The 15551-nt window shown below is 39.4% G+C and overlaps 1 protein-coding gene across 1 annotated transcript in view; it reads right to left on the bottom strand.

Moving 5' to 3' along the window:
* abca4a (ATP-binding cassette, sub-family A (ABC1), member 4a) overlaps nucleotides 1–15551 on the bottom strand; it is a 110825-nt gene that overhangs the window by 16135 nt on the left and 79139 nt on the right. The window contains exons 38-41 of the mRNA XM_036581579.1: nucleotides 9137–9252; nucleotides 7573–7720; nucleotides 5213–5336; nucleotides 1517–1646 (exon numbers count right to left, since the gene is read on the bottom strand). Of these exons, the coding sequence (XP_036437472.1) occupies nucleotides 1517–1646; nucleotides 5213–5336; nucleotides 7573–7720; nucleotides 9137–9252 (518 nt within the window). The remainder of the gene's footprint in view (nucleotides 1–1516; nucleotides 1647–5212; nucleotides 5337–7572; nucleotides 7721–9136; nucleotides 9253–15551) is intronic.

Raw genomic sequence — 15551 nt, forward strand, 5'->3', positions numbered from 1 at the left:
GAGATTTTGAGTTTTAAAAATTATTTTTAAAAATGATTTATGGTGCAGAGATACATACATTTTTAAGGCAAAATATTCCCCAAAGAAAACTACATTTTTTATACATTTATCACTATTTTACCATCATCAACATTCCATATAAACTCAGAAGACTCGTGTAGGTTCACTGGTGGTTTTGGACAGTACATAAAACGTCTATATTTGTGTTGTAGTCATGGTGACCCCTGGTTTCTATCACCACCAGTCAGTAATGACCGAATTAATGACTAAAATTTTGAAAAATCAGTGGAATTGCCATTTAAAGATTGTTTATGTAAGTAATATATCTTAATAGTCCAGTTACTGTATTTGAAAACATAACTACATAGTGTTTATCATTAAGCACCATCAAGAAAATGTCACTGGTGAACTACTTTCACAAGTAGCTACAATGCAATAGTATTAAAGTAGTGTGACTGTTATGAATAAACACATTCAGTTCTGTGATGTTCTCTTCTGTTTAATTTACTTCACTTGCAGTATAGTGCTTAACATTCATACAAACAAGAAAAATGAGCTTTTTCTTTTATCTTTATTTATCTTTATCTATTTATTATTTATACAACGGTTAGTTCCGGCCACGCAAGCTGATTGGTTGAGAAGTGTGCTAATCGTGTTGTTATTTCACCATAACATCACGGGTTTTTCACAAACACTGTATCACTCCGCTGAGACGCCATTGCTAAGCAACAACTTTGACAGCTGTAGGAGACGCTCAAGCCATTTGAACGATTTTACTTCTTACTTTGCCACAAACAGAAAATGGACACTTTTAAGATCACATTTGACCGACAGCCGATTTGGTCAGACTCTGAAGATGAGACGACACTAAATTCCCAAACTGTCATCACCACTGAGCAGCTTTTCAGTCAACAGCTGTGACAGAAGAACAGCTGAACAACCTGGAATCAGCCAGAAATGAACCCAACACCATTCGCCAAACTAAATGGGCTGTAAGATGCTTTACAGACTGGCTGGAACAAAACAACATTAATACTGATCTGGCAAAAACTGACAAAACTGAGCTGAACTTGATATTGCGGCAGTTTTATCGCTCAGTCCGAACTTCAAAAGGCGAGGCTTACAGCAGGCTGAGCAGCGAGTGGGCGGAGCTCGTTACTCTGACGTAGCAACGAGCTGCTTGTTAAGGAACTATAATTTGGTGAAGGAACTGCGAACATTAAAACATATTAAACGCTGCGTTCACGGCCCAGTTTATTAATTTATTACTGTATTTATTTAACTGTTGTATTAAAGCAATAGAACACTCGAGGAGTGTGTTATCGCCAATAACATCACGGCTGTGATGATCTACGGCGACCAAATCACAGCCGTGATGTTATTTCGCGATAACACACTCCCTCTCATGTTCTACTAATCTTATTAGTCCAGTTACAGTGAAGCTTTGTGCATGAAATATGACTGTAACTGAAGCTGTGTTAGTGCTGTATGATATCAGGGGAGTGTGTGTTCTCACCAGTGTTCGAGGAAGAACCGGTACTGGATAAGCATGTTCAGAATAAAGTAGACGAAACCCTCCGCAGCCATGAACGCCACATTCTTCCCCACAAAGTCCCAGCTAAAGGGGTCCAGGCTGTAGTCCTCTCCTGCAAAACCACAGTGGAGGATCAGCATGGAGACGAATAGACGACTCAAGCATGCTAACATGGACAACATCGAAGGAAAGGCACTGGGAGCACTTCGGTGATCTTAGTTGAACAGTGGATTCCTGCTTATAATAGGGCTGAGTGAGACGACATCTCCATGTTTTGAGCCTTTTGGTGATGGATGATATTTCGATGTTTATGTAGTCTATCTGAAATGGCTTTAGAGAGTGTTTTTTTTTTTCAGTTGAAAGAGCCATAATGTGCACGATACAGGCTTTATTACACTGCAAAAATATTGTCTTGTCAAGTGAAATTATCTTAAATCTAGTCAATCTATCTTATATTTCTTATTGAGATGGGTTTGGACTTATTATAGGATAATCTGGCTTATTTCTAGACATTATTCACTTGTTTTAGGTAATTTTATCAAGTAAAATGATCTCAATATACTGGCAGATAATTTAGCTGGTTTCAAGCTTGTTTCTTAAAACAAGTGAAATTATCTGCCAATATAGTGAGATGAATTTACTTAATAAAATGACTCAAAACAAGTAAAAAATGTCTGGAAATAAGTTAAATAATACAAAATTAGGCTTACAACAATCTCAACAGGAGAAATATTAGATTTATTGACTAGATTTAAGATGATTTTACTTGACAAGACACTATTGTTTGCAGTGTAAATGCACTGAGAATTGGAAGTAAATTGTTTCCAAGCAGGCGTAGATGAGCAGGTTAATGTGCTACTGAAATGCAGCATTAGGAGTTAATTAGTACTTATATTCCCACCTGAACTGGGAAATATTCCACTGTCGAGTGCAGAGCATCAGTGTTATCCACTGTGCCTGATGTGGTTTTAAAGAAACTGCACTGTGTGAGATATTCACAACGTTGGCTAATTCTGTATATCCAAAATAACAAAAAAAAAACATCTAGAATATTATCATAAATGTTTGATATATCACCCGGCCCTAGCTAGAAGGTCCTGTGTGCGTCCAGTAAGTACGTGAAGGTGAAAGTGCTTCCACAGCCAAAACTTGAAAGCTACGTAGAAAGTTGAAAGCTACCTTACTTTAACATTCCTTTACACTTAAATTGAAAAAAAAAGAATATTTTCTTATTTCAAACAGATTTTGACAACGTATGATACACTTATCAATAATCGTTTATAATATACAAATACAGTGCCGGGCAGCACAGTGGCGCAGTGGGGCTGGATTCGATTCCCTGGCCAGGTGACCAGGGTCCTTTCTGAGTGGAGTTTGCATGTTCCCCCCATGTCTGAGTGGGTTTCTTCCCACAGTCCAAAGACATGCAGTCAGGCCAACTGGACGCACTAAATTGCCCCTAGGCGTGAGTGTGGGTGTGAATGTTTATGTCTGTCTGTCTGTCTGTCTGTCTGCCTTGTGATGGAGTGGTGACCTGTCCAGGGTGTACCCTGCCTTCCACCCAATGACTGCTGGGATAAGCTCCAGCCCCCCCGCCACCCAGAAGGATAAGCGGCTTATTCTTCTGGGTGGCCTCAAATATTGGCACCCCTGGTAAACGTGAGCAAAACAGGGTGTAAAAAAAAACATTTTTATTGCTTATCATTTTAAACTTTTATTCAAAATATTAACAAAAATATAACCTTTATTGGAAGCACAAATGATTGAAAGAAAAAAAACGGAAATGCATATTTTTTTCAAATCTATATGTGCCACAGTTGTTAACACCCCTTCATTTAATGCGTTGTGCAGCCTCCCTTTGCAAAGATAACAGCTCTCCTATAACACTTAATGAGATGTGGTGAAGGATCTGAGACCATTCCTCCATACAGAACCTCTCCAGATCCTTCAGAGTCTGAGGTCCACCCTATGGACTCTCCTCCTCAGCTCATCCTACAGGTTTTCTATGGGGTTTAGGTCAGGGGACTGGGATGGCCACAACAAACCCTGATTCTACAATCAGTGGATCATTTTTCTGTTGATTTTGAGATGTGCTTTGGATCACTTTGGGCACTTCTCTGCATGCCCATCTTTGCGTCCATGCCAAACCCATCTCTTGTATTTGTTGCAAAAAATCTCTATTTTGGTCTCATCTGACCATAAAACACAGTCCCACGGAAAGTTCCAGGAACATCTGGTAAACTGTAGGAACTTGTTTGTTGGTCTTTGACAGCAGAAGCTTTCCCTGCCAAACAACTTGTGGTTATGTAGGTGGTGAAATAGTTTAAATAGTTTAAATCAATAGTCTAAAAGCAATGACATCAAATTTATTAAATGAAAATTATGTAAAGCAAGGACGAAATCAAGATCAACTCAAAAAGATAAATATCAAAAGAGATGTAGAATTTTAATTAAATTAAAGAGGTAAGTTTTCAAATGTTCCTTAAAAGCGTGTGCTGAGCTTGACTGTTTTAGAAAAAGTGAATCGAGTTCCACTGTTTAGAAGCAGAACAACAGAATGAGTCTTTTCATGTTTTCTGTATTTCACAAAATATTTGCAGAAGGTCAGTATCTGCAGATCTAAGATCTCATGCTGCAGCATAAACAGACATGTTATAAGGGAATGCAGAGGCTTTAAAATCATTTAGGGCCTTAAGAACTAGTAGCAGAACTTTAAAACCCATCCTAAAAGATACAGGTAGCCAGTGCAGCTCCTTCCGGATAAGAGTGATATGAACTCTGTGGTTCCTTCATAAGTGGTGCTGCAATGTGTAAAACCTATAGGGTGAACTACTCTATCGGTCCTTGTAAACAAGTATTTATTCTCAGCCTCTCATCATAAAAAACAGAAGCACTGATAGTGCCGTTTGGAAAAACACACATGCCCACAGGCCTCTGGAATAAATGCCACACATGCACGGGTCCCTAATTAGCCACCACAGGCTTCCAGCAGCCTCACCGAAAACAGATCCAGAAGTTATCCAAGAATGGCTAGTGCCTCACAGGGACTCTCCAGTGAGGACATGGGCCAGTCTACTGTTTCCTTCCCTGAGGCAGATCAGCCTGAAGCTCTGTGACCTGTCCGAGATGCCCTGGGGTCCTGCCAGGGGCTGGGCTGAGGTTGCTTGCGGCAGCCTTACACCAGCCAGGGGCGTTGAGAGAGACTGAGGGACGCGACCATTCAAAGGTCTGAAATCAATGTTCTTAATAAAACAAAGCTAGTTTTGTTGCAGATAAATGTATGAAATGATTCTAATATACTGCTGAAAAATTCACAGTGGCTTTCTACTATCTGTGGTTTCGAATAATTAAGACCTTTAGATATTTGAGATGTGTCCAGAATGTGTCCATTTAATACTGAATGATTGTAAACTGACTGAAAAAGTAAGTAACATAAAAAATTAATATCAAGAATGTCTTGTGTTTCCAAAGTGGTGGGCAGATAACAAAAACGACTGCAAATATAAGTGCAATGTATTTTTGAACATTTGAATATTTAATATTTGAATCTACACCTACATTGTGTAAGTCCTTACTGTACAAATATATATATATATATATATATATATATATATATATATATATATTAATATGACTAGTGACTGAAAACCTAAGAACGGTAGTGTTGAGGTGACTCACCAAAGCGTGCATAGACATCCATCACTGCCTGGTTTACGGCCATGTCTATCAGACCTCGGCCCAGACAGAAGTGAGGAAAGATCAGAAGCACTTTCTTCAGCATCTGATTAAACATATACAGAGTCTAGAGAGAGAGAGAGAGAGAGAGAGAGAGAGAGAGAGAGAGAAATAATAGGAAAACAAGTGTTGGACACTAGAGGTGGGCAATACAGCAAAAATATAATATTGCGCTACTTCAAGGCATTTTCACAATACATGATAAGGCACGATATTTATTTTTTCCAACATCTGGGGCCGGACTCACGAAAGCTTTCTTAAGAAAAAAAAAAAACGTTCTTAGGACAAACACTAAGAAGTTCATAAGAATATTCTTATATGCAATTCTCGAGAAATTCTCAAATTATCATAAGATAATCTTAAGAATTTCTCAAGAAAATCTTCATTGTTTTCTTATGTAGGCTATGTTGCATTTTCCATGTACCATAACTGACACAAGATACATTTAGAATTTGTATTAACTGTTATTTCCATTATTCACAACCCCATTTCCAAAAAAGGTGGGACGCTGTGCAAAATGTAAATAAAGACAAAATGCAATGATGTGCAAATCATTTAAACCCTATATTTCATTGAAAATAGTACAAAGACAACATATCAAATGTTAAAACTGAGAAGTTTTATTGTTTTTTTTTTTAATTGATGCCCACAACACGTTCCAAAAAAGTTGGGACGGGGGCAACAAAAGGCTGGTAAAGTTGTGTAATGCTACAAAAAACACCTGGTGGTTAATTGGCAACAGGTCAGTAACATGATAGGGTATAAAAAGACCATCTTAGAGTGGCTGAGCCTTTCGGAAGTAAAGATGAGGAGGGGTTCACCACTCTGAAAGACTGCACGATCAAATAGATCAAATAGTAACAATTCAATAATAACTTTCTCAACATAAAATAGCAAAGAACTTCTGCTTTTCATCATCTACGGTACATAATATCATTAAAAGATTCAGAGAATCTGGAGAAATCTCTGTATGTAAGGGACGAGGTCAAAAAACAGTATTTGCTGGCTGTGATCTTTGGGCCCTCAGGCAGCACTGCATTAAAAACAGACATGATTCTGTAGTGGAAATCACTGCACGGGCAGAAGAAATCATACATAAAAAGGATCCAGAAATGCTGCCACCTTCTCTGGGCCTGAGCTCATTTAAAATGGACTGAGGGGGAGTGGAAAAGTGTCCTGTGGTCCAACAAATCAACATTTGAAATTATTTTTGGAAATAATGACACTGTGTCCTCCAGGCTAAAGACCACTCAGCTTGTTATCAGTGCACAGTTCAAAAGCCAGTATTCATGATGGTGTAGGGGGCATTAGTGCACATGGCATGGGTGACGTGCACATCTGTGAAGGCACCATTAATACTGAATGATATATACATGTTTTGGCAACATATGCTGCCATCCAGACGACATCTTTTTCAGGGAAGGCCTTGATTATTTCAGCAAGACAATGTCAAACCACATTGTGCATGTATTACAACAGCATGACTCCGTATTAAAAGAGTCCTGGCGCTAAACTGACCTGCCTGCAGTCCAGACCTGTCACCACTGAAAACTTTTGCCGCATTATGAAATGAAAAATGCAACAAAGGAGACCCTGAACTGTTGAGCAGCTGAAATCCTGTATCAAACAGAATGGGAAAACATTTCACTTTCAAAACTACAGCAGAGTATTTTCAGGAAAAGCACTTGTTCTTAGAATTATTCTTAAGAAAAAATTAACAAAGATAATTCTTAAGAAGACATTTGAAAAATAATAACTTTCTAAAGAATGAAGTTAAGAAAAAACACATTTAAGACACTTCCGTGAATCCGGCCTCAGATCAGTTGGAAGAGAAAAAAAGAGCCAGTAGTGCTACATTTTAAAAAATACTACCAAAAACTGTGAATACAATTATTTTTATTCAATATTTGGCATTTTGTGTTGCACTAAACCCAGATAAATGGGACAAATTTGCTCTTTTTACAATGAATTACGCAATGTGTCAGTGTTCTACAAGCACTGATGATATCAATGGTATTTTCAGAAAAGCTTCTGTAATGTATTGTGACATAATTTATCATGATAACGATACATATTGTCATATTGATGAGCCGTAACTGACCCACAGAGCATGCATTTATTACTCTTTTCAGGCTGCCTTTCTCCCGTTAATGAATGGATGGCAGGTTTTCCAGGCACAGATGAAGCCTGGCCTTACATTAAAAAAGATTTCCATCTGAGAATCCCTGCTGGCAGTGTGATTTAGCTCAGGACTGGGCACTTAGCCTGTATGTGGAAAACAGTAAGATGAAGTATGTTCTCACGGTTGTGCTGTCGAACAGGTCCAGGATGAAGGTGATAGCGCTGCTATTGATCCCAATGAACAGGTTAAGGCAGGACAGAGACACATAGGCTGTACTGGGGACGCTGAACACATACGACATGGGATACATCATCGGAGTGACGGACCAGCTGCAGGAAAGGGAAGGAGAAAAATGAGAATCTGTTCTGCACTGTGTAAAGCAGTTCTTGTGCTGTGCTATGAGGACAATCGCTCCGCAATTATTACCGTCAGACTGTAAAACTACACACACTGCAGATTCATACTGGATTAAAATCGCTCCGCAATTATTACAGTCAGACTGTAAAACTACACACACTGCAGATTCATACTGGATTAAAATCGCTCCACAATTATTACCGTCAGACTGTAAAACTACACACACTGCAGATTCATACTGGATTAAAATCGCTCCACAATTATTACCGTCAGACTGTAAAACTACACACACTGCAGATTCATACTGGATTAAAATCACTCCACAATTATTACCGTCAGACTGTAAAACTACACACACTGCAGATTCATACTGGATTAAAATCACTCCACAATTATTACCGTCAGACTGTAAAACTACACACTGCAGATTCATACTGGATTAAAATCGCTCCACAATTATTACCGTCAGACTGTAAAACTACACACACTGCAGATTCATACTGGATTAAAATCGCTCCACAATTATTACCGTCAGACTGTAAAACTACACACACTGCAGATTCATACTGGATTAAAATCACTCCACAATTATTACTGTCAGACTGTAAAACTACACACACTGCAGATTCATACTGGATTAAAATCTCTCTACAATTATTACAGTCAGACTGATTCATACTGCAGATTCATACTGGATTAAAATCACTCCACAATTATTACTGTCAGACTGTAAAAACTACACACAGAACCTCCTCAAGACAACTAATCCAGCTCAAACAGAGCTGAAAACTGTGTGTAAGATATATTTTACTTAAAAAATTAATCGAAATGTTACAGTAAATCACAAAGCAAGACAAAACAAACAGGTAATACTTATTCAAGAAATAACAAAAGGAAATTTCGATTAATATAAATATTCCAGTAAGTATTAATGTTCTATAACGTAATATCTCATAACATACTAACTCTGATATATTAGAATGAACTGTACTATTTACTTCACTGCTGACAAAAACCCCTATTTCAAGTTTCCATTTTCTGACAGCGCACTGCAGCGTCAGGTTTAGGTTCAGCGGAGAATGTTTTGTGATTTGAGAGCCGCCTCTCCCACACCTTTATGCCTCCTGTTCAGAGCTGATGGGATTTCGTGGGAGGGGAGGGGGCAGCGTCTACTTTGGAGAAAAAACACACAGACTAAAGCAGACACTGACAAATCACTCTACGCCCAGCCAGACCTTCAACTGTGTGTTCCACTCCAAGCTATTCATCTTTCTCCACCAGCCGCAAAGACCTCCTGTGACATGCCTAAACAAACTCGGGAAGGCTATTTAGAGTGGAATGCATAAACAGACTGTTCAGACAGGAAGCTCCATATTGGCTGTCCTTACCCATACAGCATCAGCAGGGCTATCAGCGCGTGCAGGTTCGCAGGGGAGGTGTAGCACTTTTTATCAAAGTTGATAAAAATCTTCACGACCAGGGCCACACTGACAGAGTAGCTGATCTAAGAGGAGAAAAGAGGAGCAGGATTTTCACATCACTTTCTTTTACAGGTTTAGAAATGAAAGACATAAACTATGAATGTTTGTTAAATCCTCTAAATTATACAAGCCACTTTATTAGAAACCTGGTGAGTCTACTTTGTTGGTGTACAGTTTGAGACCATCTCTGGATGCATAATTTCCGTTTACCATCCTCTTGTGTTGTGGATTGCTGAATAACATTTTGCTATAACCTGAGCTGGCCGTTGTTTATTAAAAATACGCCAAAACACCAACATCAAAATAAAGGCAGTTGTAGTGAACCTTGAAATAAGCTCCCCGGACAAAAATTAGTCACCTTGTGTGTTTAAGGTGGTAGCTACTTCAGGCTCCTGCAGATGGTGTTACACAAGGATGATCGAGCTATAAATACCTGCGGGATGTGCGACAGGATTCATAGACTGAGAAAAGGTGGTACAGTGAATGTCTCGTTTAATGTGTGGAAAATGGGTCACAAAGCAGATGTTAATGACTGCCAAAAAGGATTTGACTGCATTTGGGCGCCAAAGGCCACAGTGTGAAGGAAGGAGCTGAATTTGCAGGTGTATCAAAGCGTACGGTCATACGGGTCGACCAGCAGTGGACAAAATCCCAGCCTACAGGAAATTTTCATCAGAATTGTGGCCAAAAGATGAAACTGATGGACAGGGACCGCCGGCGTGTTTCACAGCTTGTGAATACAAATTACTTCACTTCTTTGCTCCTAGAAGTCAACACAGGTTCTTCACAACCAATTTCTGAAAGAACTCTCCATAGGGAACTGCATACCATGAACATGTGGAGCAGAGTGGCACGCAAGAGGCCTTTGCTCACTTCTGCTCACAAAGTTGTCCAGTTACAGTGGGTGAAGATGCTCAAGAATTGGACTGTTCATAACTGGAAACGTGTTATCTGGTCAGATGAATCGCGTTTCTGCCTGTGTGTAAATGATGCTCGGCGTCATGTTCATCGTAGACCTCAGGAAGCCTTCAATGAGGACTGTGTGCAGGTGTGGTTCAAGCTGGAGGAGCTCTGTGATGTTCTGGGGCTGTTTTAAATATGCAGAAATGGGTTCTTTGGTTGAGGTGACAGTAAATTTAAACCACAGTGCCGACACTGAGCTGCTGGACAACCAGGTTTTCTTACCGAGGAACATTACATTCCTATCCCTGTATCCCAAGAAGACAATTCTCGCGTTCACAGGGCTGCAGATGTGACTGATTGGCATGATGAACATTCAGGAGCCTTAACACATCTGGATTCACCTGCAAAATCCCCAGATTTTAATCCTCTTAAAAGTCTCTGGGACGACCTGGAACAACGAGTAAGACGCCAGGGAAGGCTCCATGAAATCTGGCCGAACTGCGCAATTCTTAGATGCAGGATTGGCTGAACATTGATGTCACCTACATCCAAAAACTTGTCCAGTCCAGGCCAAGAGATGCTATTAGGTATGTTTCAGTCACAGGTGACTAATTTTTTATCCGGTGAGCTTATTACATAATATATACTTTAAATATTCAAAAATAAATTAGGTAAATAAATACACACATAAATAGGCTACAGTACACAACATTATACACATCACAATAGGCTACATTACATTACATCATGCACATTATGCTGCAGTGCATGCTGGGAAGTGTAGTGCAGCGTGTTGTAAAACAGGCTAATATGAGTAGAAAATGAAAATTATTTCGAGCCAGACAGAATTATGCTACGGGTCTGGCCTTGTCTTTGACACAGGGGCTCTGAACATTCATCAGTGGTCAGTTTCTGACCACAGAACTACCCTTGCCTTGCTATTTATGAGTGGTGGACCTTTTTCAACATAGCAGTGACACTGCTGTAAACATGAAGAGTGTCATGCTGGTGGTACAGCGGTTAAGACACCTGTGGCCCTAAACAAAGCATTGCCAGTTTGAGTCTGGGGCATCAACAACACCTCTGCAGTCCCACTATCTGCCTGCTGTGGGCCTTCAAATTAAAGCTGTAACCCATATAATGCAAAAACTAACAGAATTTGAATTGTGATGGCCAAGTTTTCAAGGAGCCCTTCAGCAACTGTTTAAAAAAGCACAGGAGTCACAACGATGCCTGAGGATTCCTCTCCTCGCCTCCGGAGCTGGTGCTCGTCCCAATATTGGGTTGTTTCCCAGCTTCCCAGTCAATTTCAGTGCTTCATCTAGCCAGACATCTCAGACTAGCTTTTACAAAGCCTTGTAAGTTGTTACTGCAATTTTGAGCATTTATCGATTCCCCTTCTTCCTGTTTTTGACCTTTTCCTGATGTTTACCTCAGACTTTCAATCTCAGACTGTGTTTCTGTCTTTTTTCTTGATCTGCCCTCATTGAACACTTGTTTACTGCTGAGTTGGACTGGATCTGTATGTACACATTACATTAGACCTGCAAGTGGATTCTACTCTGGAGCTTCGGCTAAGTTACAATGGGAAATGAATCTCCAGCTCCAGTAAGTTGAGAGAATGTAATATTTAAATATGTGTAAATGTCGCACCTCTGTGTAAATATCCAAATGCAGAATGTTGACTCTTCTTACAAACTACCACCTCAGTGTCACTGCTGTGCTGAGAATTGTTCACCACCCAAAAATGTCTAGTCAACAATGGTCCTGTGGTGGTCTCTTACCAAATGGGCTTTAGTCTGTAATTGTACATTTATATATGGGTCATTCTCCATTTCACAAAGGTTGCAGGGCTTAAAACGAGTATTAAAATATCAGGCACAGCTCCAAAAGTCGGTATGTACATTTACACAGTTGACCTAAGATTAAATAACACTTCTCCCTCATAATTTCTCAGATTTTTCTTTTTTTATCCTGCTTCATATTCGCTCTGCATCTGTAAAACAGCTCGTCACAAAACCAATTTTCAACATTTGAGAAATAATTCTTAATATAAAACAATATTTTTAAAAGGTTTAACTTAGAAATTTGCATAATACAGATTTAGCTGTACTTATTATATCATTAACGTTATACTATGTTTAAAAAATATGTATTTTCTTTTTAATAATCACTTGTCACAGAGATTTTGGTCACTGGTGTTATCAGGACTCTTATTTTACATTTTAACACAGTATTTTCAGCTCTATTAAACTGCTTCTGGCTGTCATCTGACATGGCTGATATAAAACATAACATAGCTGCAGAAGAAAGGCTTGAAAATTTCTACCCACTCCCACAGCTAGAACTAGAGAAGATTATCTCCTCTGCAAATTGTACAACCTGCACACTTGATGCAATCCCCTCAAAATTACTCAAAGAAGTACTACCAGTTATCATTAATCCTCTTTTAACTATAGTAAACTCGTCCCTTAGCCTGGGCCATGTACCCAGAGCTTTTAAACTAGCAGTTATTAAGCCCCTGATCAAGAAACCAAACCTTGATGCTAGTGTATTGTCTAATTACAGGCCTATATCTAACCTGCCATTTATATCTAAGATCTTAGAAAAAGCTGTAGCCCAGCAACTTAGTTCATATCTACATAAGAACCACATATTTGAGAAATTCCAATCTGGATTCAGGCCACATCACAGCACTGAGACAGCTCTAGTTAAGATAACAAATGATCTTCTTCTTGCCTCTGATCAAGGCTACGTATCCCTGTTAGTGCTACTTGACCTCAGCGCAGCTTTCGATACGATAGACCACAATATTCTCCTTGAAAGGTTAGAAAACATGGTTGGAATCACAGGGACCGCCCTATCATGGTTCAAATCTTACTTAACGGAACGTTATCAGTTCGTAAAGGTAAATGACTTATCTTCCAATTATTCACAAGTAAGATCTGGAATTCCGCAAGGCTCTATTTTAGGACCATTATTATTTACATTATACATGTTACCGTTAGGCACAGTTATAAGTAGCCATGGCATTAACTTTCACTGTTACGCAGACGATACGCAACTGTACATATCAGCCAAGCCTGATGACAAATACAGGTTAAAGAAAATAGAGGACTGTGTAAAAGATGTGAAGGGTTGGATGTCGCGTAACTTCCTCCTCCTAAACAGTAACAAAACAGAGGTTCTCCTTCTGGGTCCAAAAGTGGCAAGAAATAAATTATCAGATTTAACTTTAAATCTCGCTGACTTTCCAGTTATACCAGGTTCAGCAGCAAAAAATCTTGGTGTAATACTCGATCCAGATTTATCATTTGATCAACACATAGGCAGCATCACTAGGACAGCTTTTGTACATCTTCGCAATATCGCCAGAATAAGAAATGCCTTATCGCTGCACGATGCAGAAACATTAGTACATGCCTTTATTACCTCAAGGCTAGATTACTGTAACGCATTACTGTCAGGATGCACCAGCAGGAATTTAAGTAAACTTCAACTAGTTCAAAATGCTGCAGCCAGGGTTCTCACTAAAACTAGAAAATTTGATCATATCAGTCCAGTTCTATCATCACTCCATTGGCTGCCTGTTAAATTCCGTATTGATTACAAAATTCTTTTATTGACGTATAAAGCCCTACATGGGCTCGCTCCTGAGTACCTGCAAGACCTTATTTCCCTTTACGAGCCACCACGATTACTCAGATCACAGAGTGCTGGCTTTTTAATAGTTCCCAGAATTCAGAAGGTTTCATCTGGGGGAAGAGCCTTTTCTTATAAAGCCCCCAAACTCTGGAATGATCTTCCAGAAAATGTTCGGGACTCAGACTCAGTCGCAATATTCAAATCTAGGCTGAAAACTCATTTGTTTAGTTTAGCTTTTGGTAGCTAATGTTTCCCCTTGGATAAAGGCAGCAGATCCAGGGGTCCATGGACGCAGGGAATTATAGTAAACTGAGACGCTGGTGCTGTCGTCCCGCCGCTCACACGCGATCACTCAGGTTTGTGGACGGTGGAGCGGAGGAATGCCAGATTGTTTCAGGGTGCTCCCGTGTCTGTGTGCCCTTTTGGTTCTCTCCTTTTAGTTAAGCTGTTATAGTCAGATCTGCCGGAGTCGTTAGCCACACTCTGGAAATGTTTTACATACTACTATACATACACCCATACAGAACTAAACTAACTCCATTTCCCTACCTTTCTTCCGAGAAAACGACTGCTCACCTGTCCGGCCGGACACTGCTGGATGATTGTTTGTAGAGCTCTCCGGCTACCCGCTTCAGACCAGTTACCCACAACCCAGTCACCGCCACCTGCCTTGGACTGGCTGCCCACTCTACACTGAAGTCTCCTAACTATTACTACTATTACTATTAATATTAGTAGAATAATAATTTTGTACGTAGTTTGACCAGAGGAGGATGGGTCCCCCCATGTGAGCCTTGGTTCCTCCCAAGGTTTCTTCCTCAACTGAGGGAGTTTTTCCTTGCCACTGTCGCCCCTGGCTTGCTCACCTGGAGGATTTACATTTCATGTTGAAACTTTGTTCTAAACGGATTTCTGTGAAGCTGCTTTGTGACAACATCAGTTGTAAAAAGCGCTATACAAATAAATTTGATTTGATTTGATTTGATTTGACTTCTGTGGGTCGAGGCTCATCAGAGAAGAAGCCTCTCAAGGCATGAGAAGGCGAGTCACACTCGCTCACTATATTTCATTAATTTATTAATAGTTTAATTCATCAGGCAGCACAGAAGTTCTATATGTCAATGGTGTTATGTGCTTTAATGGCTGGGTTATTAAAATTGTGTCAAAATAATGTCATATTATCATTTTTTTTACTGATTTTAAATAGTTGCACAAGATCACCTGATCAGTCAGTGAGTCGGCCAATTTACAAAATCCCAGTTTTAACCAGAAAGTCACTGGAGTCACCGTCACTGGTGTTACACCACATTCATACAACACCAGTGACTGTAAAATATGTTTGGAATTAAGCTCTCCTTTTGCATATATGATAATAGGAGATGTTAATAGGCATATTAAGACTATTTTGTTTTGGGATGAAAGAAAATATATATTTTTTAAATGTATCCACCTGAAATCCCACTCCAAATGGAGAATGACCCATATACAATCGACACTGACTCTGATTTGATTTTGTTGGTTGTGGTGGTGTTTCTTTGTTGATAGTTTTGTGTGCTGCCTTTTAGTCCAGGCCTCACTTGTAAAAGAGAGTTTTAATCTCAGTGTGATTTCCCTGGTTAAATAAAGGTAAAATAAAATAAAAAAATGAAGATATAGTAGATCTACAGGTAGGTGGAGCTAATAAAAAGGTGAGTGAGTGGATGTACAATGTTTCTAATAACGTGTATAGAAACGGTACATATAACATGCTGTGTGTTATTAAAAGAAAATAATT

The sequence above is a fragment of the Colossoma macropomum genome, unplaced genomic scaffold (genome assembly GCF_904425465.1).
Source record: "Colossoma macropomum unplaced genomic scaffold, Colossoma_macropomum, whole genome shotgun sequence".
Classification (NCBI taxonomy): domain Eukaryota; kingdom Metazoa; phylum Chordata; class Actinopteri; order Characiformes; family Serrasalmidae; genus Colossoma; species Colossoma macropomum.